The 24,932-nt window shown below is 48.3% G+C and overlaps 1 protein-coding gene across 5 annotated transcripts in view; it reads right to left on the bottom strand.

Moving 5' to 3' along the window:
- adat2 (adenosine deaminase tRNA specific 2) overlaps window positions 1-22,961 on the bottom strand; it is an 86,780-nt gene extending 63,819 nt beyond the window's left edge. Inside the window, exons 1-3 of one of the 5 annotated variants that reach the window (XM_085979236.1) lie at window positions 21,826-22,961; window positions 15,560-15,731; window positions 10,174-10,280 (exon numbers count right to left, since the gene is read on the bottom strand). In XM_085979236.1, the coding sequence (XP_085835362.1) occupies window positions 10,174-10,280; window positions 15,560-15,731; window positions 21,826-21,885 (339 nt within the window). In that variant the 5' untranslated portion in view covers window positions 21,886-22,961. The remainder of the gene's footprint in view (window positions 1-10,173; window positions 10,281-15,559; window positions 15,732-21,825) is intronic. The other 4 variants (XM_085979238.1, XM_085979239.1, XM_085979240.1 and 1 more) reach the window with 4 other exon arrangements.
- Between the last annotated feature and the right edge of the window lie 1,971 nt (window positions 22,962-24,932).

The raw sequence follows: 24,932 nt of genomic DNA on the forward strand, positions 1-24,932 counted from the left end.
CCGGGGAAACTCCCCTGCTCTTCTTCGGAATAGTGCCATGGGATCTTTTACGTCCACCTGAGAGAGCAGACGGGGCCTCGGTTTACCGTCTCATCCGAAAGACGGCACCTCCAACAGTGCGGCACTCCCTCAGCACTGCAGTGTCAGCCTAGGTTATGTGCTCAAGTCTCTGGAGCGGGACTTGAACCCACAACCTTCTGACTCAGAGGCGAGAGTGCTGCCCACTGAGCCACGGCTGACACTTTTGTACAGTGATAAAGGCTCTCAGAGGAGAGAGTGCTACCACCTGAGCCAAGGCAGACACAAACACTGGTGAAAAACCTTTGTGAAGACTTCCTCTGCTCCGTATTCCTAGCAAAGCCGTGTTCTAGATGCTGCTAGTAATAGAGAACAAAGGAAATTTTCACAAGCACATCGACAATGTCACTACACAAAGGGGCCAAAGGGATTCTTAACCCATAGTGGAGATGGGGGTCTCTGTACCTAACCTGAAAATGCTAATGCAATCTCTAGTTGCATTAAAAATATATATTACTCAGACACTCGGGCCTAGACTTTCAGTGTGCCGTGAGGCGGGCTTTTAGGCGGGCGGGGGGCAAAAATCCCGAATTCGGGGGTCCCGACACCATCCCGCCCAAAACCCGCCTCCACATAAGTTTCAGAGGAGGCGGGTACACGCCCCGCACTGGGACCCACCGACCCAAGGCGGGAAGGGATTAGTGCCAATTAACTGCCTGTTAACAGGTAGTTAACAGGCAGTTTTTAGCCTAATCCCTATTTTGAGGGGCGTCGTGTGGGATTCCCGACGGCTCCAAACCACGCCAGGTTAGAGCAGGCGGGCCGTCGGGTTGAAGGACTTGGAGGGGTCGTGATGTCGGTGTTCAGGTGAGTGATGGGTGCATGAGTGCAAAGGTAAGTGTGTTTGGTGTGTCTAAAGTGTGTAAAGAAGTTTATATTACCTGTACTTACCTTAACAACCTTCCTTCCTCTAGGTTTCGGGAGTCCATCACTCAGCCGGCACTGAAAGCAAAATGGCCGCGAGCTGTTAAAAGTGACAGCCTGCAGCTTTCAGTGCCGGCGAGATTTCTAACTGAGTCTGCGTAGAAGGACTCAGGTTAGAAGTCAGACTGTCAGTGTTTGACAGCTTCAAACAGCTGTGAAACACTGATATTTCATCTGTCAAAACCTCTTGACAGATGAAATTTCAGTCTGTGATGTCACCTGTTGCCGGGTGGCCCTTAATTGGCCTGCTGAGCCCGCTGGGCGGGCTTAACAAGGTCAATCAAGGGAAAATCGCATGGATTGGCCAGACGTCGATGTAGGCGGGACTAAAACCCGAAAGTTGTAGTCCCACCTCCTTCCCGACAGCTTAATGAAAATTGACCCCTTGGTGTCCCCCAAGGATCTATCCTTGGCCCCCTCCTATTTCACATTTACATGTTGCCCCTTGGCGACATCATCCGAAAACACAGTGTCAGTTTCCACATGTACGCTGACCACACCCAGCTCCACCTCACTACCTCTTCTCTCAACCCCTCCACGGTCTCTAAATTGTCAGACTGCTTGTCCGACATCCAGTTCTGGATGAGCAGAATTTTTCTCCAATTAAATATTGGGAAGACCGAAGCCATTGTTTTCAGTCCCCACCTCAAACTCCGTTCCCTAGCCACTGACTCCATCCCTCTCCCTAACATCTGTCTGAGGCAGAACCGCACTTTGCAACCTTGGTGTCATATTTGACCCTGAAATGAGCTTCCGACCACATATCCGCAGCATAACAAAGACCGCCTACTTCCACCTCTGTAACATCGCCCGTCTCCGTCCTTGCCTCAGCTCATCCGCTGCTGAAACCCTCATCCATGTCTTTGTTACCTCTAGACTTGACTATTCCAACGCACTCCTGGCTGGCCTCCCACATTCTACCCTAAGTAGAATGAGCTCATCCAAAACTCGGCTGTCCGTGTCCTAACTCGCTCCAAGTCCCGTTCACCCATCACCCCTGTGCTCGCTGACCTACATTGGCTCCCAGTTAGGCAACGCCTCGATTTAAAAATTCTCATCCTTGTTTTCAAATCCCTCCATGGCCTCGCCCCTCCCTATCTCTGTAATCTCCTCCAGCCCCACAACCCCCCGAGATATCTGCACTCCTCTAATTCTGCCCTCTTGAGCATCCCTGATTATAATCGCTCAACCATTGGTGGCCGTGCCTTCTGTTGCCTGGGCCCCAAGCTCTGGAATTCCCTGCCTAAACCTCTCCGCCTCGCTACCTCTTTCCTCCTTTAAGATGCTCCTTAAAGCCTACCTCTTTGACCAAGCTTTTGGTCACCTGCCCTAATTTCTCCTTATGTGGTTCGGTGTCAAGCTTTTTGTCTTTTAATACGCCTGTGCAGCGCCTTGGGACATTTTACTATGTTAAAGGCACTATATAAATACAAGTTGCTGTTGTTTCTTACCTATGCGTGTACAAAATGCACGTTATTTGAAAGAAATTCTTTTTTAAAAAAGTATGCGTTAAGAACTGGATACATCACTTCTGGTTCCACTCGCTGCAGAAGGCAGCACCAGGCGCAGGAACCAATCTTTCCCAGGGGCAGCCAAAGTTGTCAAGTTAAGATTAATTAAATTAGTACACAGCACGTAGCAGGTCAATGCCGTGAAATCAATAGGGGAGTGTGTGGGAGCACAGCCAACGACAAGCCTGGAGCTGAGCCAACTCAGGCAGCGAGGGGACATCCAAGGCCTCAAGCAATGACAGGCCGGCACTGAGACACGAGAGGACACGCGACAGGAAGCGGTGGATCAGCTGCTGAGAAACCATCCAGTGGTGCAGTGCCACAACGGGCAACCTGCGTGCAGGAGTTCTGCGTGTCACAGGAAGTGGCTTTTCGACAAGTCACCGAGGCGACACAGCTTTCTGTTCTGTTCCATTTTTTTCTTTACCGGCCAGACTCTCTTCTTCTTCAAAAAAAATCAGTGTCAAGTTTTCGGCTGCAGTCAGACACCTGCCATTTCAGGTCTTTGGCTGTGGCGTTCTTGTACCCGAGGATGGTTGGCTCTGGGGCGGGGTGCCAACCCTCCAGGATTGCCCTGGAGTCTCCAGGAATTAGATAATAATCTCCTGGATACTGCTGTGAGCAAAACCCAGGAGAGAAATCATAGAAGCATTTAAACTCCCCCCCTCCAATTTTCTTTTGTTTATTAATTATTTAAAGATTGGAAAAAAAGACTAATTGACTGGGTGGGGCTGGTAGAGGTGGGAGGTCATGTGATGAAACCGCCAGCAATACATCCAACAAGAGTTGGCAACCCGGGGGTAGGGGAAGGGGGAACGAGGACGATCTGGTGTTTGCGCCCCGCTAACAATACGAACGGAACCGCCCTGGGGCTCCCTCCCGTCAGTGGCATCGCTGAAGCATCCCAGAGGTAATGAGAGCCAGAATACCAGGCCTCCATGGTGGGAGGGACTTTCCTTTTCTAAAATCTACCAAGGAGTAGGTTTTATAAATGAGTTCCTCGCAGAGGGGAGGGGATCTGAGGAGGGGAGAGGTGATTTGAGGAGGGGAGGAGATTTGAGGAGGAGAGGGGTGATTTGAGGAGGGGAAGAGGTGATTTGAGGAGGGAAGAGGTGATTTGAGGAGGGAAGAGGTGATTTGAGGAGGGGAGGGGGGATCTGAGGAGGGGGGGGATCTGAGGAGGGGAGAGGAGATTTGAGGAGGGGAGGGGTGATTTGAGGAGGATGAGGGGTGGTTTGAGGAGGGATGGGTGGTTTGAGGAGGGGAGAGGCGATTTGAGGAGGGGAGAGGTGATTTGAGGAGGGGAGAGTCGATTTGAGGAGTGGAGGGGCGATTTGAGGAGGGGAGAGGAGATTTGAGATGGGGAGAGGAGATTTGAGGAGGGGAGATTTGAGGAGGAGAGGAGATTTGAGGAGGGGAGATTTGAGGAGGGGAGGATTTGAGGAGGAGAGGTGATTTGAGGAGGAGGAGGTGATTTGAGGAGAGGGGTGATTTGAGGAGGGGAGAGGAGATTTGAGGAGGAGAGGGGGGATTTGAGGGGGGGAGAGGAGATTTGAGGAGGGGAGGGGGGATTTGAGGAGGAGGAGGTGATTTGAGGAGGAGAGGGGAGATTTGAGGAGGAGGGGGGGATTTGAGGAGGAGAGAGGAGATTTGAGGAGGAGAGGGGTGATTTGAGGAGAGGGATTTGAGGAGGAGAGAGGAGATTTGAGGAGGAGAGGGGAGATTTGAGGAGGGGAGAGGAAATTTGAGGAGGGGCGAGGAGGGGAGGGGCGATTTGAGGAGGGGAGGGGCGATTTGAGGAGGGGAGGGGCGATTTGAGGAGGGGAGGGGAGATTTGAGGAGGGGAGGGGCGATTTGAGGAGGGGAGGGGCGATTTGAGGAGGGGAGGGGCGATTTGAGGAGGGGAGGGGCGATATGAGGAGGGGAGGGGCGATATGAGGAGGGGAGAGGAGATTTGAGGAGGGGAGAGGAGATTTGAGGAGGGGAGGGTGATTTGAGGAGGAGAGGGGTGATTTGAGGAGGAGAGGGGTGATTTGAGGAGGAGAGAGGAGATTTGAGGAGGAGAGGGGAGATTTGAGGAGAGGGGTGATTTGAGGAGGAGAGGGGTGATTTGAGGAGAGGGGTGATTTGAGGAGGAGAGGGGAGATTTGAGGAGAGAGGTGATTTGAGGAGGAGAGAGGTGATTTGAGGAGAGGGGAGATTTGAGGAGAGGGGAGATTTGAGGAGAGGGGAGATTTGAGGAGAGGGGAGATTTGAGGAGAGGAGAGATTTGAGGAGAGGGGAGATTTGAGGAGGAGAGGGGAGATTTGAGGAGGAGAGGGGAGATTTGAGGAGGAGAGGGGAGACTTGAGGAGGAGAGGAGGGATTTGAGGAGGAGAGGAGGGATTTGAGGAGGAGAGGGGGGATTTGAGGAGGAGAGGGGGGATTTGAGGAGGAGAGGGGGGATTTGAGGAGGAGAGGGGGGATTTGAGGAGGAGAGGGGGGATTTGAGGAGGGGAGGGGGGATTTGAGGAGGGGAGGGGGATTTGAGGAGGGGAGGGGGATTTGAGGAGGGGAGGGGGATTTGAGGAGGGGAGGGGGATTTGAGGAGGGGAGGGGGATTTGAGGAGGGGAGGGGAGATTTGAGGAGGAGAGGGGAGATTTGAGGAGGAGAGAGGAGATTTGAGGAGGGGAGGGGGATTTGAGGAGGAGAGGGGTGATTTGAGGAGGAGAGGGGGGATTTGGGGAGAGGAGATTTGAGGAGGGGAGGGGTGATTTGAGGAGGGGAGGGGTGATTTGAGGAGGGGAGGGGGATTTGAGGAGAGAGGAGATTTGAGGAGGGGAGGGTGATTTGAGGAGGAGAGGGGGGATTCGAGGAGGAGAGGGGGATTTGAGGAGGAGAGGGGAGATGGAGGAGAGGGGAGATTTGAGGAGGAGAGGGGAGATTTGAGGAGGAGAGGGGAAATTTGAGGAGAGGGGAGATTTGAGGAGGGGAGATTTGAGGAGAGGGGAGATTTGAGGAGGAGAGGGGAGATTTGAGGAGGAGAGGGGAGATTTGAGGAGGAGAGGGGAGATTTGAGGAGGAGAGGGGAGATTTGAGGAGAGGGGAGATTTGAGGAGGAGGGGAGATTTGAGGAGGAGAGGGGGGATTTGAAGAGGAGAGGGGATTTGAGGAGGAGAGGGGAGATTTGAGGAGGAAAGGGGGTATTTGAGGAGGAGAGGGGAGATTTGAGGAGGGGAGAGGTGATTTGAGGAGGAGAGGGGTGATTTGAGGAGGAGAGGGGTGATTTGAGGAGGAGAGGGGTGATTTGAGGAGGGGGGATTTGAGGAGGGGAGAGATTTGAGGAGGGGAGAGATTTGAGGAGGGGAGGGGTGATTTGAGGAGGGGAGGGGTGATTTGAGGAGGAGAGGGGAGATTTGAGGAGGAGAGGGGAGATTTGAGGAGGAGAGGGGAGATTTGAGGAGGAGAGGGGGGATTTGAGGAGGAGAGGGGGGATTTGAGGAGGAGAGAGGGGGGATTTGAGGAGGAGAGGGGTGATTTGAGGAGGGGGGATTTGAGGAGGGGAGAGGAGATTTGAGGAGGGGAGGGGTGATTTGAGGAGGGGAGGGGTGATTTGAGGAGGGGAGATTTGAGGAGAGGGGAGATTTGAGGAGGAGAGGGGGGATTTGAAGTGGGGAGGGGGATTTGAGGAGGGGAGGGGGATTTGAGGAGGAGAGAGGTGATTTGAGGAGAGAGGGGGATTTGAGGAGAGGAGATTTGAGGAGGAGAGGGGGCATTTGAGGAGGGGAGAGGAGATTTGAGGAGGGGAGGGGAGATTTGAGGAGGAGAGGAGATTTGAGGTGGGGAGGGGAGATTTGAGGAGGTGGTGATTTGAGATGGGGAGAGGTGATTTGAGGAGGGGAGGAGATTTCAGCCGGGCACAGCAGAGAGGCTCAGCTGAAGAAAATAAAAGCAGAAATTGGTTAAATCGGCTGCCTTGTGCATTCAATAATTGGTCTCCGGTGTTACGCGATTATTGTGGAACAAGCAGATTAACTCTACTCACCTTTTATAAATAATGTACAGCACAGAAACAGGCCATTTGGCCCAAGTGGTCCATGCTCCACACGAACCTCCCCCCACCCTACTTCATCTCACCCTATCAACATATCCCTCTTTTCCTTTCTCCCTCATGTGTTTATCGAGCTTCCTCTTAAATGCATCTCTGCTATTCGCCTCAACCACTCCCTGTGGTAGCGCGTTCCACATTCTACCCACTCTCTGTGTAAAGAAGTTGCTCCTGAATTCCCTATTGGATTTATTAGCGACTATCTTATATTTATGACCCATAGTTTTGGTCTCCCTTCACAAGTGGAAACATCTTTTCTACGTCTACCCTATCGAACCCCTTCCTAATCTTAAAGACCTCTCATCAGGTTACCCCTCAGCCTTCTCTTTTCTAGACACTAAGGGCTCGAATTTCCAAGCCCCATGGAGGCGGGAAAATTGCAGAATTGGATGGCAGGAACCCATCCCGTCCCCAACCCGCCTCCGTGCCAATGTCCCAGGAGGCGGGTATCCGACCTGTGCTGGGAGCCGTCTCCCCGAGGCGGGAAGGGATTAGTGCCAATTAACTGCCTGTTAACAGGTAGTTAACAGGCAGTTTTTTGCCTAATCCCTATTTTTAGCCCTGAAGCGTGGGCTTCCCGACGGCTCCGAACCACGCCAAGTTAGCGAGGCGGACCGTCGGTCTGAAGGGGTCAAGATGCCCGTTGTGCAGGTGAGTGATGGGTGCATGTGTGCAGTGGTAAGTGTGTGAGGTAAGTGTAAAATGTTTTAATAAGTTTTACTTACCTTTACTTTCTCCTGCAGGCTTCCTTCCTTCAGTTCTCGGGAGTCCCTCAGCTCACCGGCACAGAAAGCAGAATGGCCGCTGAACTGTCAAAAGCTGCAGCATTCTGCTTTCTGGTCTGGAGAGATCTCTAACTGAGTCTGAGTAGAAGGACTCAAGTTAGAAGACAGATTGTCAGTGTTTGACAGTTTTACAGAGCTGTCAAACGCTGATTTTTCATCTGTCAAAAGCTCTTGACAGATTAAATGTCAATGACTGACGTCACCAGTAATCAGGTGTCCCTTAATTGGCCTGCTGAGCCCGCTGGGCGGGCTTAACAAGGTCAATCAAGGGAAAATAGCGTGGGTTGGCCACAAGTCGATGGAGGCGGGACTACAACCCAAAACGTGGGAGTCCCGCCTCCATCACGTCCCCATTGACAAAATCCAGCCCTAACTGTGTATCCACTCTTCCTGCATGTTTTTCCTATCCACCTACCTCTTCATTCTCCTCCATTTAGGACCTATTTTACTCTCCCTTTGTCTCTCTAATGCATTGTCATTACCTGACTGAGGTAATGTCTGTATATCCTCTAGCATGTTTTCACCCCCCATTCATAGATAACAGAGCGGTTTGCTTGGTCGACGCTCTTTTCTCTGGACTCAGTATCCGCTCCCCCACCCAGGTGCAGAGTAGCTGCAGCATGCCCGATCTACAGGACGCATCGCAGTAACTCGCCAAGGTTTCTTCGACAGCATCTCCCTCCCCTGCGACCTCCACCACGGAGGGGGGCAAGAGCAGCAAGGCCAGGGGACCGTCATCACCTCCAGGTTCCCGTCCACAACCCTCACACCAGTCTGACTTGGACAGGCAGCATCGCTGGGCCAATATCCTGCAATTCCCAACCTCACACCATCATTGGGAGCATTATCACCACGTGGCCTGCAGCAGTTCGAGGAGAAGTCCCACTACCACCTTCCCAGGGCAAGGAAGCATGGATATTAAATACGGCCTTTCCAGCGTCAACACATCCAGAGAACAACATTTAAAAAAATCCTTTTCAAAGGCTGTTAAACCTTTTCGTCACCTACTTCATGAATCAGGACTCCTCACTTCACTCTGGCCTTTTACCTGTGGGTTTCCCTTTTTCTCTTACGAAAGGGACTCACGTATCCACATCCAAAATGTTAATCTGTCTTTCCTCTTTTCAGATGCTGGCGCCCCTGCTGTGTATTTCCAGCTCCTTCTGATTTTATTTAAGATTCCCTGAAATCGTAGCTTTATTTCCCTCCCCACAGGACCAGCACTGCTTCACACACAGTTGGAATTGAGCACAGCAGCGCTGAATAAATGGAGAAGGGCTCGTTGCTGATGAATTAAGGCAGCACATTCCCCCCCGCCCCAAAGCTGCAAGTGTACATTAACCTTCACAGAAGCATTTCAATATACAAGATTTGATTATCCGGCACCGACGGGACCGGCGTGGTGCCGGTTTATCAAAAAGTCCGGATTACAGAGAGGTGTAGTAAAAGGTACGAGAGCTCCGTACACAGCAACAGATCCAGGCTTCCCTGTTGCTTAGCATCAGGTGCAGGAACTCCGGCCACAAGATCCAAGCGTCCCTGTTGCTTAGCAACAGGTGCAGGAACTCCGACCACAAGATCCAAGTGTCCCTGTTGCTTAGCAACAGGTGCAGGAACTCCGACCACAAGATCCAAGTGTCCCTGTTGCTTAGCAACAGGTGCAGGAACCCAGCCACAGATCCAGAAACAGGCCACTAATATGAAGTAAAACTTACCTGAACCTACTCCTGAATTTTGCCGGTTAACAGAGATTTCCGGTTATTTAGGTGCCGGTAAATCGAGAGTTTCCTGTAGATTTGAAAAGACTACTATGAAATTCAGTGGGTCTCCCCGACTTCACTGAGCATCAGGGGCTCCACATTAAAAAAAAGTGCGCACCTTATAAAATGTATAGCCCCATCGACAGGGAGATAGGCGCTCATTCGCATATATCAATGACCTTTGCCCTTGCACAATGAATTATAGGAACACAGAAACAGGAGCAGGCCATTCAGCCCCTCGAGCCTGTTCCGCCATTCAATGAGCTCATGGCTGATCTGCGACCTAACTCCATATCCCTTAATACCTTTGGTTAACAAAAATCTATCAATCTCAGATTTAAAATGAACCATTGATCCAGCATCAATTGCCGTTTGCGGAAGAGAGTTCCAAACTTCTACCACCCTTTGTGTGTAGAAGTGTTTCCTAATTTCACTCCTGAAAGGTCTGGCTCTAATTTTTAGACTATGTCCCCTAGTCCTAGACTCCAACCCGCAGAAACAGTTTCTCTCTATCTACCCTATCTGTTCCCCTTAATATCTTGAAAACTTCGATCAAATCACTCCTTAACCTTCTAAATTCCAGGGAATAGAACCCTGATCTGTGTAAGCTCTCCTCGTAACTTAACCCCTGGAAGTCCAGGTATCAATTCTGGTAAACCTACCTTCCAAGGCCAATATATCCTTCCTGAGGTGTGGTGCCCAGAGCTGCTCACAGTGCTCCAGGTGTGGTCTAACCAGGGTTTTGTACAGCTGCAGCATAACTTCTACCCCCTTGTACTCTAGTCCTCCAGATATAAAGGCCAGCATTCCATTAGGCTTTTGGATTATTTTCTGTACCTGTTCAGGACATTTTAACGATCTATGTGCCTGGATCCCCCAAGTCTCTTTGGACCTCCACTGTTTTTAGCCTTTCACCGTTTAGAAAGTAAACGGTGAAACACATTTGTACAAAAAGGCCTCTGGTTGAACTTGGAATAATACCAAGACATTGAAAAAACGTTATTCTTGGGTTTGTGGCACGAGTTACCTGGAAGGACGCTCCAGTGTGCTGTAAATCAGCTGTGGGAATGTCCAGTACTGAACCACAGCCTCCAAACCGCTCATTCCGGCAGCCGTACACAACCAGTGGGATGTCTGCGACATGGTTAAGCAAAAAAAAAACCTTTCTGCCGATAAAATCTAAATGTAGTTAGAAAGAGAAAAAGCCGGGGATGGAGCCCCCGTCTCCTCTTTCCTCACCTCCCCTTCCCCAGCAAATCACCAGACTTTTCTTGACCCCTCTTGCATTTGTTTCCTTCTTCCATCTGGTGGGGAGAGAGATACTGAGCGTTATGGCTGTTACACTAGAGTCATAGAATGATACAGCACAGGAGGCCATTCTGCCCATCATGCCTGTGCCGGCTCTTTGGTAGAGCTGTCCAATTAGTCCCACTCCCCCCTGCTCTTTCCCCACAGCCCTGTACAGTATTTTTTTTCCTTTTCAAGTACTTATCCAATTCTCTTTTGAAAGTTACTATTGAATCTGCTTCCCCTGCCCTTTCAGGCAGCGCGTTCCAGATCACAACAACTCGCTGTGTAAAAAAATGTTTCCTCATCTCGCCTCTGATTCTTTTGCAAGGGACGGGTCATTTCCAATGTGATTTTGCTGACAGACCTGGGGAAGGGTCAAGGCTCATGTTACAACAGTGACTACACTTCACAAGTACTTCATTGGCTGTAAAGTACTTTGAGGCGCTATATAAATGCAAGCTCTTTCTTTCTTTCATATCAGAAGATACCACCCAAAGTAGGACAGGAGACGAGAAGAATCAGGAAATAGTGGTTAGATAACAGCTTGGATTTTAAGATAGTAGGAGGATGGATGATTAAAGGAATAAATTGGCCCTAAGCTCTGGAATTCTCTCCCAAAACCTCTCCGCCTCTCCCCCCACCTTTAAGATGCTCCATAAAACCTACCTCCTCATCTGTCCTGATATCTCCTTCTGTGGCTCAGCGTCAAAAATGTTTTTATTGCTATCGCTCTTGTGAAGCACCTTGGGACGTTTGGCTACGTTAAATGCGCTATATAAATGCAAGTTGTTGTTTGGAGGCAGGGAATTCCATAGTACTGTAATCCCGGTAAACAATGTGTTAGGGTAGGGCACAGTGCGATGAATCAACACAATGAGTACTCGGGAAGGAGGAACGGTGACCATGCAGTTGAGGATTATAAATGTCCACTTGGCTCTGTTGTGGTATGACTCTCAACCCTGGGCCAGAAGCCACAGGTTCAAGTCTCCACCAGGACAGTGCGCTACTGCAAGGGTGCTGCATTGTTGGGGGAGGCGGGCGCTGTCCTATGGCGGTGTTACGGTCAGGCTCGTCAGTTCAGAGGAGCAGGGAGTTCTTCCGGTGTCCTGGCCAACATTCCTCCCTCAACCACCGCCATAAAGCAAGAAAAAAGAGAGATTAGATCACCGTGTGACGTGCTTTGAGGTGCTTCGAGAGCGTAGTGCGGCGTTCAGTTCAACCTGAAGAATGGAAAACCAATTAAATTTAACTAACGGAAAAATTACGGACCAACTAAGCTTGCAGCCTTGATTTTAACACTGCACCCGTGGTACAATTGTCCCCATTTTATTTATGATGCTACCCTCGACAGCTGTGGCCCTGTCCGTTCCTCCATATGACGGGAGCTTGCACTCGCTACACGCCAACATGTATAATTACTGCTCGACACAGTTTTGGGCGAGGAGCGTTGCGTCCCACTTAATCACTCTCCCAAGTGGCTGTCGTGATGTGCAGTTCAACTGAATGCCAACACAATACTGTAATTTATTTCTATAAATAGCCCGCTCAGATCTAAATAGCAGTGAATTGTGACACTGCGTTACAATAATTAACAACCCCATAATGAAGACTCAAAGTTTTTCTGGACAAAAGTATATATATATATTTTAAATTACTAATGTTCTTGTCTTAAGAATTCCTTGGCAAAAATCTACAATTAAGTCTTTCTTTTGTTGCAAATCTCTAATTGCTCACTGTGGCTCCAGGAAGTTATTAAAGCAGTGATCCTTCCTGGGTCTGTCAAAAAATATACAGCCAGGCAGTGAAGGAGTAGGAATGAAGGTGCTTATATGACTGTGAAATAATACAGGGCTAAGGGACTGGGCAACTACTTGACAACTTTTATATGGAAATAATTATACACAAGTGGTTAGACCACACTTGGAGTACTGCATACAATTCTGGTCGCCATATTATAAAGAGGATGTAGAGGCACTGGAGAGGATGCAGAGAAGGTTTACAAGGATGATACCAGAAATGCGAGGGTATACATATCAGGAAAGGATGAACAGGCTGGGTCTCTTCTCCTGAAAAGGTGAATTAGGGTGACCTAATAGAGGTCTTTAAAATTATCTTCTTCTTCTTTCATATGTAGTAGCAAAGCAAATCAAATGTCAATATCTAAGTTGGATATCCAGGCCAAAGCTTCCGATGTAACAGTGTGGATATTGCAAGGGGGTTGGAGTATAAGAGTAAGGAAGCCTTGCTACAATTGTACAGGGCCTTGGTGAGACCACACCTGGAGTACTGTGCACAGTTTTGGTCTCCTTATCTAAGGAAGGATATACTTGCCTTGGAGGCAGTGTAACAAAGGTTCACTAGATTGATTCCTGGGATGAGAGGGTTGTCCTATGATGAGAGATTGTGTAGAAGAATGAGAGGTGATCTCATTGAAACATACAAGATTCTGAGGGGGATTGACAGGGTAGATGCTGAGAGGTTGTTTCCCCCTGGCTGGAGTGTCTAGAACTAGGGGACATAGTCTCAGGATAAGGGGTCGGCCATTTAAGACCGAGATAAGGAGGAAATTCTTCACTCAGAAGGTTGTGAATCTTTGGAATTCTCTGCCCCAGAGGGCTGTGAATGCTGAGTCTTTGAGTATATTCAAGGCTGAGATCGATAGATTTTTGGACTCTAGGGGAATCGAGGGAAATGGAGATCGGGCAGGAAAGTGGAGTTGAGGTCGATGATCAGCCATGATCTTATTGAATGGTTCGAGGAGCCGTATGGCCTACTCCTGTTCTTATTTCTTATATCTTGTAGGCTGCCTGTGAATTTCCTCTGAGGGCAGTGCCCAAGGATGTGCTCCAGGGTCTGATTAGAAGCTCCACAGTCACATGATGGGGATGCTTTAATCTTCCATCAATGGAGAAGGTGGCAGCATCGACCATGACCGGTTCTGAGGCGGTTGATGGTTGTCCACTGTTTGCGAGGAAGGTTTGATCCTTCAGGTTGTACTGTGGGGTCCTCTATAAGGAATCCATTCCGTATGTCGCAGTTCTTCCAAGCATTTCACCATCGGTCATCAAGGCTGAGGGGAGATCGCTGAAGGGCTTTGGCGACAGTCCAAAATGGCCTTCTAGATTTGAGACGGGTTAATGGTAGGTTGTTCAAGTCGGCCTGGATCGGCATGTCTTTGCTGGTGCAGCGGTTGTATTCCCTGGAGACTGCTTCTTCGCAGTGTAGGTGTGGTGGTGCGATGTTTGCAAGCACGGGCAGCCTAGGTGTTGGTGTCGATAAAAGCGTACCGGTGATAATTCATAGTAGAATTCAGCTGGACATCAACGGATTTGACATGCCGGAGAGCAGTACTCCGCTGTAGAGTACACCAGGGCGAGTGCTGCCGTACCGAGGGTTTGAGCGTCTGCTCCCCATGTGGATCCGGTGAGTTTCTGGATCAAGTTGACCCTACTCTTTAGTTTCTTCCCACGGTTCTGGGGATGTTTTCTATATGAGAGGGTGCGATCAAGCGTGACTCCTAAATAGGAGTTTTTTTGTTTTTTTTACATGGTTTACCTCTGTCACAAAAGGAGACTTTCAAAGCTTGGTTTGCTTGACGGGTGTTGAGGTGGAATGTTGGGGTGACGGTCTTTTGCGGGTTTGGTCGAAGTCACCATCGGCGGAAGTAGGCCTCCATCCTCTGTAAATCACTGGTCAGGGTCTCCTTGGTGATGGACAGATTCATGTTTTGCGTGGCCAAGGCAATGTCATCAGTATATACGAACTTGCGGGACTCTGTTTCGGGCAGGTCACTGGTGTAAACGTTGAATAACATGGGTGCCAGGACAGAACCCTGTGGGAGTCCGTTGTTCAATGTCCGATATCTGCTCTTCTGGGTGCCAGAGTAGACATGGAAATATTGGTTGCTAAGCATGCAGTTGAGAAGATGGATCGTTGCTCTGCAGGGTAAAATTGTGGAGAGCTTGAAAAGCAGTCCATGCTTCCATACTGTGTTATACACCGCTGACAGGTCCACGAGTGCTACGGTGGTCTTGAGCTGGCGCTGGAAGTCTGCTTTGATGTGCATTGTTAAAGCTACCACTTGGTCGCAGCAGTTATGTAAAAATTAAAATTGTGAAAGGCTTTGATAGAGTGGATACAGAGAGAGTGTTTCCACTTGTGGGGAAGAGCATAACTAGAGGCCATCAATATAAGATAGTCACCAAGAAATCCAATAGGGAATTCAGAAGAAACTTCTTTACCCAGAGAGTGGTGAGAATGTGGAACTCGCTACCACAGGGAGTGGTTGAAGCGAATAGTATAAATACATTTAAGGGGAGGCTAGACAAACATATGAGGGAGAAGGGAATAGAGGGTTACGCTGATAGATTTAGATGAGGAAGGATGGGAGAAGGCTCGTGTGGAGCATAAATGCCGGCATGGACTGGTTGGGCCGAATGGCCTGTTTCTGTGCCGTATATCCGATGTAATCCTATGTAAAATATGAAATTAGGAAAACCCCAGCTTTTACATAACAGTTCATTACCTTGTCAATAACAGCTTGCATTTCTATAGTGCAATTAACATAGTAAAATGTCCCAAGGCTCTTCACAGGAGCGATTATCAAACAACATTTGACACCGAGCCACATAAGGAGATATTAGGACAGGTTGGTCAAAGAGGTAGGTTTTAAGGAGCGATTGAAGGGAAGAGAGAGAGGCGGAGCGGTTTAGGGAGGGAATTCCAGAGCTTAGGGCCCGTCAATCTGAAGGCACGGCCACCAACGTTGGAGCGATGAAAATCGGGGATGCGCAAGAGGCCAGAATTGGGGGAGCGCAAAGATCTCGGCGGGCTGGAGGAGGGTACAGAGATAGGGGAAGCGCGAGGCCCTGGTGGGATTTGAACACAAGGATGAGAACTTTGAGAATAAGGCTCCATTTTCCCAGTCTGAGATTTTCACTGAAAGATTGCTTCTAAACTACTTTGCTTCACCAAAACATTAACAGTTACCGACTTGTATAATTTTCGGAAATCACGCTCACCTTTGCCTGGATTTTAAATTAAAATTCCTTCTTTAAACAGAAAATTACGCTGGCCCAGAGTTATGTCTCTCGTCGTCATACGATGCAACCGCTAAAGGATACTGAGCAGTCGCAAGGCGGTAGCACACATGATGCATGGCTCCACGGTGACGTACAGCACCGTGCATTCAAACACCTCCTCGCGCTCCCTGCCCTGTTGGCGACACCACTCCAAGACCTGGTCAATGGCGACCATCTCTGCGTGACGGGTAGCCTGCGTGGATAGAGAGAAACCCTGGAATGTAAGCAGCGAACTTTGAAACACAGGACGTTAGGAACAAGGAAAGACTACTTTGGTCGATTTGTTCAAAATATAGCCATACTCCGCTCTGTCTCTTGAACACCTCAGTTTCTTCTTTTAACAAAAAAAACCTATCCAGCTCCAGCTTGGATTTGTCGACGCTATCAGTCGTATTTTGGAAGTGATGCACCATCTAAAATGTGACTCTTTCCATTTTTGCTTAATGCGCAAATGTCTTCCAAGGGTGTGTTTATTGCGGCACAGACTGTTTCTTGCTTTATTCCACCCCCCCCCCCCCGCCACCCTGAAGGCAGTGGCCCAGGCTAGGGAACTTGACAATAGGGCCGAGGTGGGTCAAGGCTCTGCCACTGACGGTGGAGTGGAGAATGCACAGAAGGATAGGAACAGAGGTCCAGACCTCACAACACAAGGACAGGCAGCAAAGCTTTGGAGCAGTTTGCAGTCTGTGCAGGGCAGAGGCTGGGAGCCTGTGAGCAGGGCAGCGAGTAGGGCATTGGTTAAATCAAGTCTAGAGGTGACGAAAGTGTGGATAAGGGTTTCTGCAGTCACGGGAGAACGACAGGGCCGAAGTGGGCAATGATGCAAAGTTGGAGGCACGCATTTTTGGTGACAGAGTGGATATGGGGTTTGAAACTCAGCTCTGGGTATAATAGGACGCAGTCTGGCTCAATCTCAGGGAGCAGCCAAGCTGGGAGATGGAGTCAAGGAATGTCAGCCATGGCTCAGTGGGCAGCACTCTCGCCTCTGACTCAGAAGGTTGTGGGTTCAAGACCCACTCCAGAGACTTGAGCACAAAAATCTAGTCTGACGCTCCCAGTGCAGTACTGAGGGAGCGCTGCACTATCGGAGAAACATAGAATATAGGAGCAGGAGTAGGCCATTCGGCCCCTCGAGCCTGCTCCGCCATTCAATGAGATCATGGCTGATCATCCAAATTCAGTACCCTGTCCCTGCCTTCTCCCCATATCCCTTGATCCCTTTAGCCTTAAGAAATATATCTAATTCCTTCTTGAATATATTTAATAAGTTGGCCTCAACTGCCTTCTGTGGTAGAGAATTCCACAGGTTTACCACTCTCTGGGTGAAGAAATTCCTCCTCATCTCAGTCCTAAATGGCTTACCCCTTATCTTTAGTCTGTGACCCCTGGTTCTGGACTCCCCCGCCATCGGGAACATCCTTCCTGCATCTAGTCTGTCTAGTCCTGTTAGAATTTTATAAGTTTCAATGAGATCCCCTCTCATTCTTCTAAACTCTAGCAAATATAAGCCTAATCGACTCAATCTCTCTTCATACGTCATTCCTGCCATCCCAGGTATCAGTCTGGTGAATCTTCGCTGCACTCCCTCCATGGTAAGAACATCCTTCCTCAGATAAGACGACCAAAACTGCACACAATACTGAAGGTGTGGTCTCACCAAGGCCCTGTACAACTGCAGCAAGGCATCCTTGCTCCTGTACGCGAATCCTCTCGCTATGAAAGGAGGTGCCGTCTTTCGGGTGAGACGTTAAACCGAGGCCCCGTCTGCTCTCTCAGGTGGGCATAAAAGATCCCACGGCACTATTTTGATGAAGAGCAGGGGAGTTCTCCCGGTGTCCTGGCCAATATTTAACCTTCCACCAACACCACTAAAACAGATTGTCTGGTCATTATCACATTGCTGTTTGTGGGAGCTTGCTGTGCGCGAATTGGTTGCCACGTTTCCTACATTACAACAGTGACTACACTTCAAAAAGTACTTCATTGGCTGTAAAGCGCTTTTGAACGTCCGATGGACGTGAAAGGCGCTATATAAATGCAAGTCTTTCTTTTTCGATGGTAAGGAAGCAGAGTTTCTGGTGAAAAGAAAGGCTTTGGCCTTTAAAATATTCAATTGAAGGTAATTCTGGTAATTATTATCAGACAGTCTGATATCACAGAGCTAGTCGTAGGGTCTCGGGAAGAGGGGGCGCTGGGTGTCGCCAGCGTACATTTAAAGGTGATCCCACGCCTACCGATGATGTCACCAAAGAGCGGCGAGCTGATCTGGAAGGCGGGTGCAAGGATGGATTGTTAGGGAACACTGGCAGTGGCTACAGAAGCAGAGGGAGACGGCATTACTGGAGATGTACTGGGACAGGTAGAACTGGAATCAAGATCTCATGGAGGACGGCCACGAAGGAGAAGCACGGTAAACAGGATTCATAAACCAGGTCCTATCCGAACTCTCATACATAGATACATAGATACATAGAAGATAGGAGCAGGAGTAGGCCATTCGGCCCTTCGTGCCTGCTCCGCCATTTAATGAGATCATGGCTGATCCTTTAATTCAGTATCCCGTCCCCGCCTTCGCTCCGTAACCCTTAACCCCTTTTGCCCATAGAAATATATCTAATTCCCTCTTAAATATATTTAATGAGCTGGCGTACACTGCCCTCTGTGGCAATGAGTTCCACAGGTTCACCACTCTCTGAGTGAAGAAATTCCCCCTCATCTCTGTCCTAAATGGTTTAGCCCTTATCCTTAAATTATGTCCTCTAGTTCTGTTTTCACCCGCCAAGGGAAACATTCCTTCTGCATCCAGTCTGTCTAGACCTGTCAGAATTTTATACACTTCTATGAGGTCCCCTCTCAATCTTCTAAACTCCAGTGTGTACATCCCTAAACTACATAGTCTCTCCTCATAGGTCATTCCCGCCATTCCTGGTATCAGCCTGGTGAATCGCCGCTGCACCCCCTCCATGGCAAGAACATCCTTCCTCAGATGAGGCGACCAAAACTGTACACAGTACTCGAGGTGTGGTCTCACCAGTGCCCTGTACAGCTGCAGCAAGGTATCCCTGTTCCTGTATTCTAACCCTTTTGCTATGAAGGCCAGCATACCGTTTGCCTTCTTGACCGCCTGTTGCACCTGCATGCTCGCCTTCAGTGACTGGTGTACAAGAACACCCAGGTCTCTCTGTACTTCCCCCTCTCCCAATCTATTGCCATTTAAATAATAATTTGCCCTCCCGTTCCTGCACCCAAGGTGGATAACTTCGCACTTGTCCACATTATAGTGCATCTGCCATTTATCCGCCCAATCGCCCAGTCTGTCCAAATCGCTCTGGAGCTTCCTGGTCTCTTCCTCTGAGCCCACCCCACCTCCTAGTTTAGTGTCGTCTGCAAATTTGGAAATGCTGCATCCGACTCCCTGATCCAGGTCATTAATGTAAATTGTGAACAGCTGGGGGCCCAGGACAGATCCCTGTGGTACCCCACTTGTTACTGCCTGCCATTCAGAAAATGAGCCGTTTATTCCAACTCTCTGTTTTCTATCTGACAGCCAGTTCCCTATCCACGCCAAAACTTTCCCCTTTATCCCATGAGCCTCAATTTTCCATGCTAATCTTTTATGTGGGACCTTATCGAAGGCCTTTTGGAAGTCCAGGTACACCACATCTACTGGCTCTCCCCCATCTATTCTACCAGTTACTCCCTCAAAAAATTCCAATAGATTAGTCAAGCACGATTTACCCTTTGTAAATCCATGTTGACTCTGTCCTATCCTGTCCCCATTTGCTAAGTGCTCCGCTATTTCATCCTTAATGATGGACTCCAGCATTTTGCCCACAACTGATGTAAGGCTTACAGGTCTGTAATTACCTGCTTTTTCCCTACCCCCCTTTTTGAATAGTGGGGTAACGTTAGCTACCCTCCAATCCATCGGCACTGTTCCCGAGTCTAATGAATTCTGAAAAATCATCCTTAGTGCATCCGCTATCTCTAGGGCCACCTCCTTCAGTACCCTAGGATGCATGTTATCAGGCCCTGGGGATTTGTCCACCTTCAATCCCTTTAGCTTCCTTAACACCATATCCTTAGAGATATTGATTTGCGTCAGTTCCTCCTTTGCCAATGTCCCTATTTTTCCCGATATCCCAGGGAGGTTTTTTGTGTCTTCCTTCGTAAAGACTGACCCAAAGTATGCATTTAGTTGATCTGCCATTTCCTTATTTCCCATTATATATTCCCCCGTATCTGACTGCAATGGACCAACTTTGGTTTTCACCAGTCTTTTCCTTTTGATATATTTATAAAAGCTTTTGGAGTTAGTTTTTATATTTTCCGCCAGCTTGTTTTCGTAAGCTATTTTGCCCCTCTTGATCATGCCCTTTGCCCTCCTTTGCTCTATCTTAAACTGTTCCCAATCTTCCGCTCTGGCGCTTTTTTTGGCTATTTTATACGCCCTATCTTTGGATTTTATGCTGTCTCTAATTTCCCCTGTTATCCACGGTTGAGTCACCTTTTTAGATTTCCTTTTATGCCAGATTGGTATAAACAATTTTTGCAATTTTGTCATTCTATCTTTAAATGTTTGCCATTGTTTATCTACCTCCAGTCCTCTCAGGAACGTTGTCCAATCAGACCTACTCAGTTCCCGTCTCATGGCATCATAATTCCCCTTGTTTAAATTCAGGACCTTAGTCTCTGAGTCAATTTCTTCGCTCTCCATTTCGAGTGAGAAATCGATCATGTTATGATCGCTCTGACCCAAGGGTCCCCGTACAACAAGATTACTGATTAGTCCCTTCTCATTGCACAGTACCCAGTCCAATATAGCCTGTTCCCGAGTTGGTTCCTCGACATATTGATCCAGATAACCATCCCTTAAACACTCAAGGAATTCCTCCTCCTCATTATTTTTACTGATTAGGCTAGTCCAATCTATATGTAAGTTAAAGTCACCTATGATGACAGCTGTGCTCTTATTGCACGCTTCTCTAATTTCCCTCGTGATGCCCTCCCTAACCTCTATTTTACTATTTGGAGGCCTATATACCACTCCTATTAATGTTTTTCGCCCCTCGCTATTTCTTAGCTCCACCCATATAGATTCTGTATTAACTGAGTTAATATCCTTCCTTTCAATTGCATTTATCCCCTCTTTTACTAGCAATGCTACCCCTCCTCCCTTTCTTTTTTGTCGATCCTTCCTAAATACTGAATACCCCTGTATGTTAAGCTCCCAGCCCTGCTCACCCTGCAACCATGTTTCCGTAATCCCAATTAGATCATAATTATTAACCTCTATTTCCACAGCTAATTCATCTACCTTGTTCCTGATGCTTCTCGCATTAAGGTATAAAACCCTCAGGCTTTTTTTATGCTCACATTTTTTATGAATTAGTTTGGCCCTTTGTTTTTTGTTCCTCACCCTTTTACCATTTATTTCTGTCATCCTTTCCGAGCACCTGAAAACTGCAGAACACTTTAACCTTTCCTTCATCTTACAATCTACAGGCTTTTGAAACCCAAGCTTGGCATCAGCTGATCGCTATTCCTCGACTTACCTAGTCTCTACAAACCTTGGCACTGTTGTACATTATTGGCCTGGTCTTGCCACCTAGGTTTTTCAACAAAAAAAACTCTGGAGAGTGGTGCAATTTTGACTTTGGGTAATGTGTATAATAGAAAGACAGACTTGCATTTCTATAGCGCCTTTCACGACCTCAGGTCGTCCCAAAGCGCTTTACAGCCAATGAAGTACTTTTGAAGTGTAGTCACTGTTGTAATGCAGAAAACGCAGCAGCCAATTTTGCACTCAGCAAGCTCCCACAAACAGCAGTGTGATGATGACCAGATAATCTGATTTAGTGATGTTGATTAAGGGATAAATATTGGCCAGGACACGGGGGATAACTCTTCTGCTCTTCTTCGAAATAGTGCCATGGGATCTTTTACATCCACCTGCGGGGGCAGACGGGGCCTCGGTTTAACGTCTCATCCGAAAGACGGCACCTCCGACAGTGCAGCACTCCCTCAGCACTGCCCTGGAGTGTCGGCCTAGATTTGTGCTCCAGTTCCTGGAGTGGGAGCTTGAACCCACAACCTTCTGACTCAGAGGCGAGAGTGCTACAAACTGAGCCACAGCTGACACCAGAATACTGAATTGGCTGGCCATTATCCACCCTGCCCATTGGCTATGATGGGAAGAGAAATCAAGGGTGAGGTATAATGGGCGGTTAATTCGATATCGCCCAAAGTGACAATGATCCCCCCCCCCCAGTCTGTTCTGCCACATTATTCCTCAGACATTAACTTACGTTCTTGGTTTCATTCACTTCGTTCCTTCCCTGTCCCAAAATCTCATTGTTGTAAACCATCAGACACCCAACCGGCACTTCGCTGTTCTCCAAAGCTTCTTTCGCCTGCAAACCAAACAAACAGAAAATCAATTAAGCTTCAGTAACACTCCCTCGGTCACTATCCCTGCTTCAGCCACGAGGGCAAAGAAGGTGGCAAAGCAAACCATTCTGCAATATAGACATCCCGACTTGATAAAGAACTTGATAGAGACCACACCTGGAGTACTGTGCACAATTTTGGTCTCCTTATCTAAGGAAGGATATACTTGCCTTGGAGGCGGTGCAATGAAGGTTCACCAGATTGATTCCTGGGATGAGAGGGCTGTCCTATGATGAGAGATTGTGTAGAATGGGCCGATACTCTCTGGAGTTTAGAAGAATGAGAGGTGATCTCATCGACACATACAAGATTCTGAGGGGGATTGACAGGGTAGATGCTGAGAGGTTGTTTCCCCAGACTGGAGTGTCTAGAACTAGGGGGCATAGTCTCAGGAATAAGGGGTCGGCCATTTAAGACAGAGATGAGGAGGAATTTCTTCACTCAGAGGGTTGTGAATATTTGGAATTCTCTGCCCCAGAGGGCTGTGGAAGCTGAGTCTTTGAGTATATTCAAGGCTGAGATCGATAGGGGAATCAAGGGATATGGGGATCGGACGGGAAAGTGGAGTTAAGGTCGATGATCAGCCATGATCTTACTGAATGGCGGAGCAGGCTCGAGGGGCCGTATGGTCTACTCCTGCACTTACTTATGTTCTTAAAAGAAAGTCACCATGAAGGAATATTCAGTAGTTAAGGTGGACCTGACAATTCGAACTTCAGAGAGGGATACATGCCTTCAAAATTTAGAATAAGCAAAGCTAACATCTGGTGGGACAAGAAATAAAATCAAATACTGTAAAAATTTCTCGATATTTTACCAGTGGTGTCTTAGAAAATGAGTTCAAGTGGATAAATCATCCCAGAGACTTCAGTACAATCTATTGCACTCGTTTTGGCAAAGACTACACCCAAAATGTGAACCGATTATCTGGTTATTATCATGTCGCTGTGTGTGGGAGCTTGCTGTGCGCAAATTGGCTGCCGGGTTTCCTACGTTACAAGTGACTACACTTCAAAAAGGTACTTCATTGGCTGTCAAGCGCTTTGGGACGTCCTGAGGTCATGAAAGGCGCTGTATGAATGCAAGTATTTCTTTTTTTCTGTTAACAGACCTGCTGCATATTTTCAACATTTTTTATTTCAAACGCCAACAACGCCCCCTGGTGCTAGATCATGGCACTGATATTTCCACAATATTTCCCAGAGGTGTTTGTTCCTGAAGAGGTGACTGTTGCTGGAGCAGTTTGATGGAGGCCGACAGTCCCTCTGGCATCCTACCCAAGTCAACACTCACGTGTGAGCGGAGACGCAGGCCGAGTGGTGTGAGCCCCGCGTCGGCATCTCACAGCCAAGCCCAACATCCGCGCACCTCTACCGCCCAGCCAGCTAGCTGACACGAGAACCCTGGCTGGGTTTTCAGCTCCAGCTCAGTGCCTGGAGCACCGGCCCGAGCGGAGATCAGCAAACCGATCAAGATGAATTCGGTGAGCTTCCTAGTCTGTGTGTCTCAGTTCCACCAAGGGCAGTGCAATTACTAACGGCAGGGGCGGAGGCATCTATTGCACCCCTTGCAAATCCAGATTGGGATGTTGGCCCGTCAGTTGGTCAGTCCAGTGCGAGGATCCACTGCACGATCTTTCAGCATTAAGTGCTATATAGGTGCAAACACTCTATACATGATGATTCTATTTTGCAGGGCTACGGGGAAAGGGCGGGGGAGCGGGACTAGCTGAATTGCTCTCGCAGAGAGCTGGCACGGGCTCAATGGGCCGAATGGCCTCCTTCTGTGCTGTAACCATTCTATGTAACCGCCCATTTCTTCTTTTAAAAAAAAAATCACAGGTGTCTCTTTTGAAAAAAACTTAAGCCTGTTTATTTGCACAAAACATTGTGGAGGGAAAAATGCTTCACGGGTAGAGCAGACTAACGCACAGGGCACAGCTAAAGAGCTCAGTCTTTTATTTCAAAATGTAGAGCTGGGGGTTTTCAAATGATGATACAATTAAAGTGCAGAAAGCTTTGATAACGTACAACAAAAAGAATTTTAAAACAGTGTAAATGTGTGTTAATTTAAAGAAAGAAAAATGAATGACTTGCATTTCTATAGCGCCTTTCATGGCCACCGGACGTCTCAAAGCGCTTCACAGCCAATGAAGTACTTTTGAAGTACTGTTGTAATGTGGGAAGCGCAGCAGCCAATTTGCGCACAGCAAGCTCCCACAAACAGCAATGTGATGACCAGATAATCTGTTTTTGGTTATGTTGGTTGGGGGAGAAATATTGGCCCAGGACACCGAGGAGAACTCCCTGCTCTTCTTCGAAATAGTGCCGTGGGATCTTATACGGCCACCTGAGAGAGCAGACGGGACCTCGGTTTAACGTCTCATCTGAAAGACGGCGCAGCACTCCCTCAGCACTGCACTGGAGTGTCAGCCTTGCTTTATGTGCGCAACTCCCTGGAGTGCAACTTGAAACCACAACCTTCCGACTCAGAAGGCGAGTGTGTTACCCACTGAGCCACAGCTGAAAGGTGAGAATGAGACAGTCGCCCTGCCTAATATTAACATACATTTATTAGTATTCAAAAATAGTCAGCGTTAAACAATGGCCGAGATGCCTGTGATTGAGTGTATTGGCTCTCAGCAACTATTGTGCATGCCTTAAAAACTCCCACCTCAGGGAGCTCTTGCAGCCAAACTGTCTGCTCTGAACTGATAACTCTTCTGCTGCGAAGCACTGTGTGTGACCTTGACTGTTATCCTCTTCAATGCCATTAATACAAGTTAAAAATTGAACAGGCAAAATGCCTGTCCTCATTCCTCTCCAGTTTCAGACTTGACACCAGACTCCTCTTCAATCTTCATTTGAATCGCATCCTGAGGAGCAAGTGTCTGGGCCAGACTCTCCGGTGCTAGTCCAACAGCCGCATCAGCGTCTTGTTGGTCATGCAGTGAGTGATACACGTC

The sequence above is a fragment of the Somniosus microcephalus genome, chromosome 3 (genome assembly GCF_052327205.1).
Source record: "Somniosus microcephalus isolate GS21.2 chromosome 3, FLI_Smic_1.0, whole genome shotgun sequence".
Classification (NCBI taxonomy): domain Eukaryota; kingdom Metazoa; phylum Chordata; class Chondrichthyes; order Squaliformes; family Somniosidae; genus Somniosus; species Somniosus microcephalus.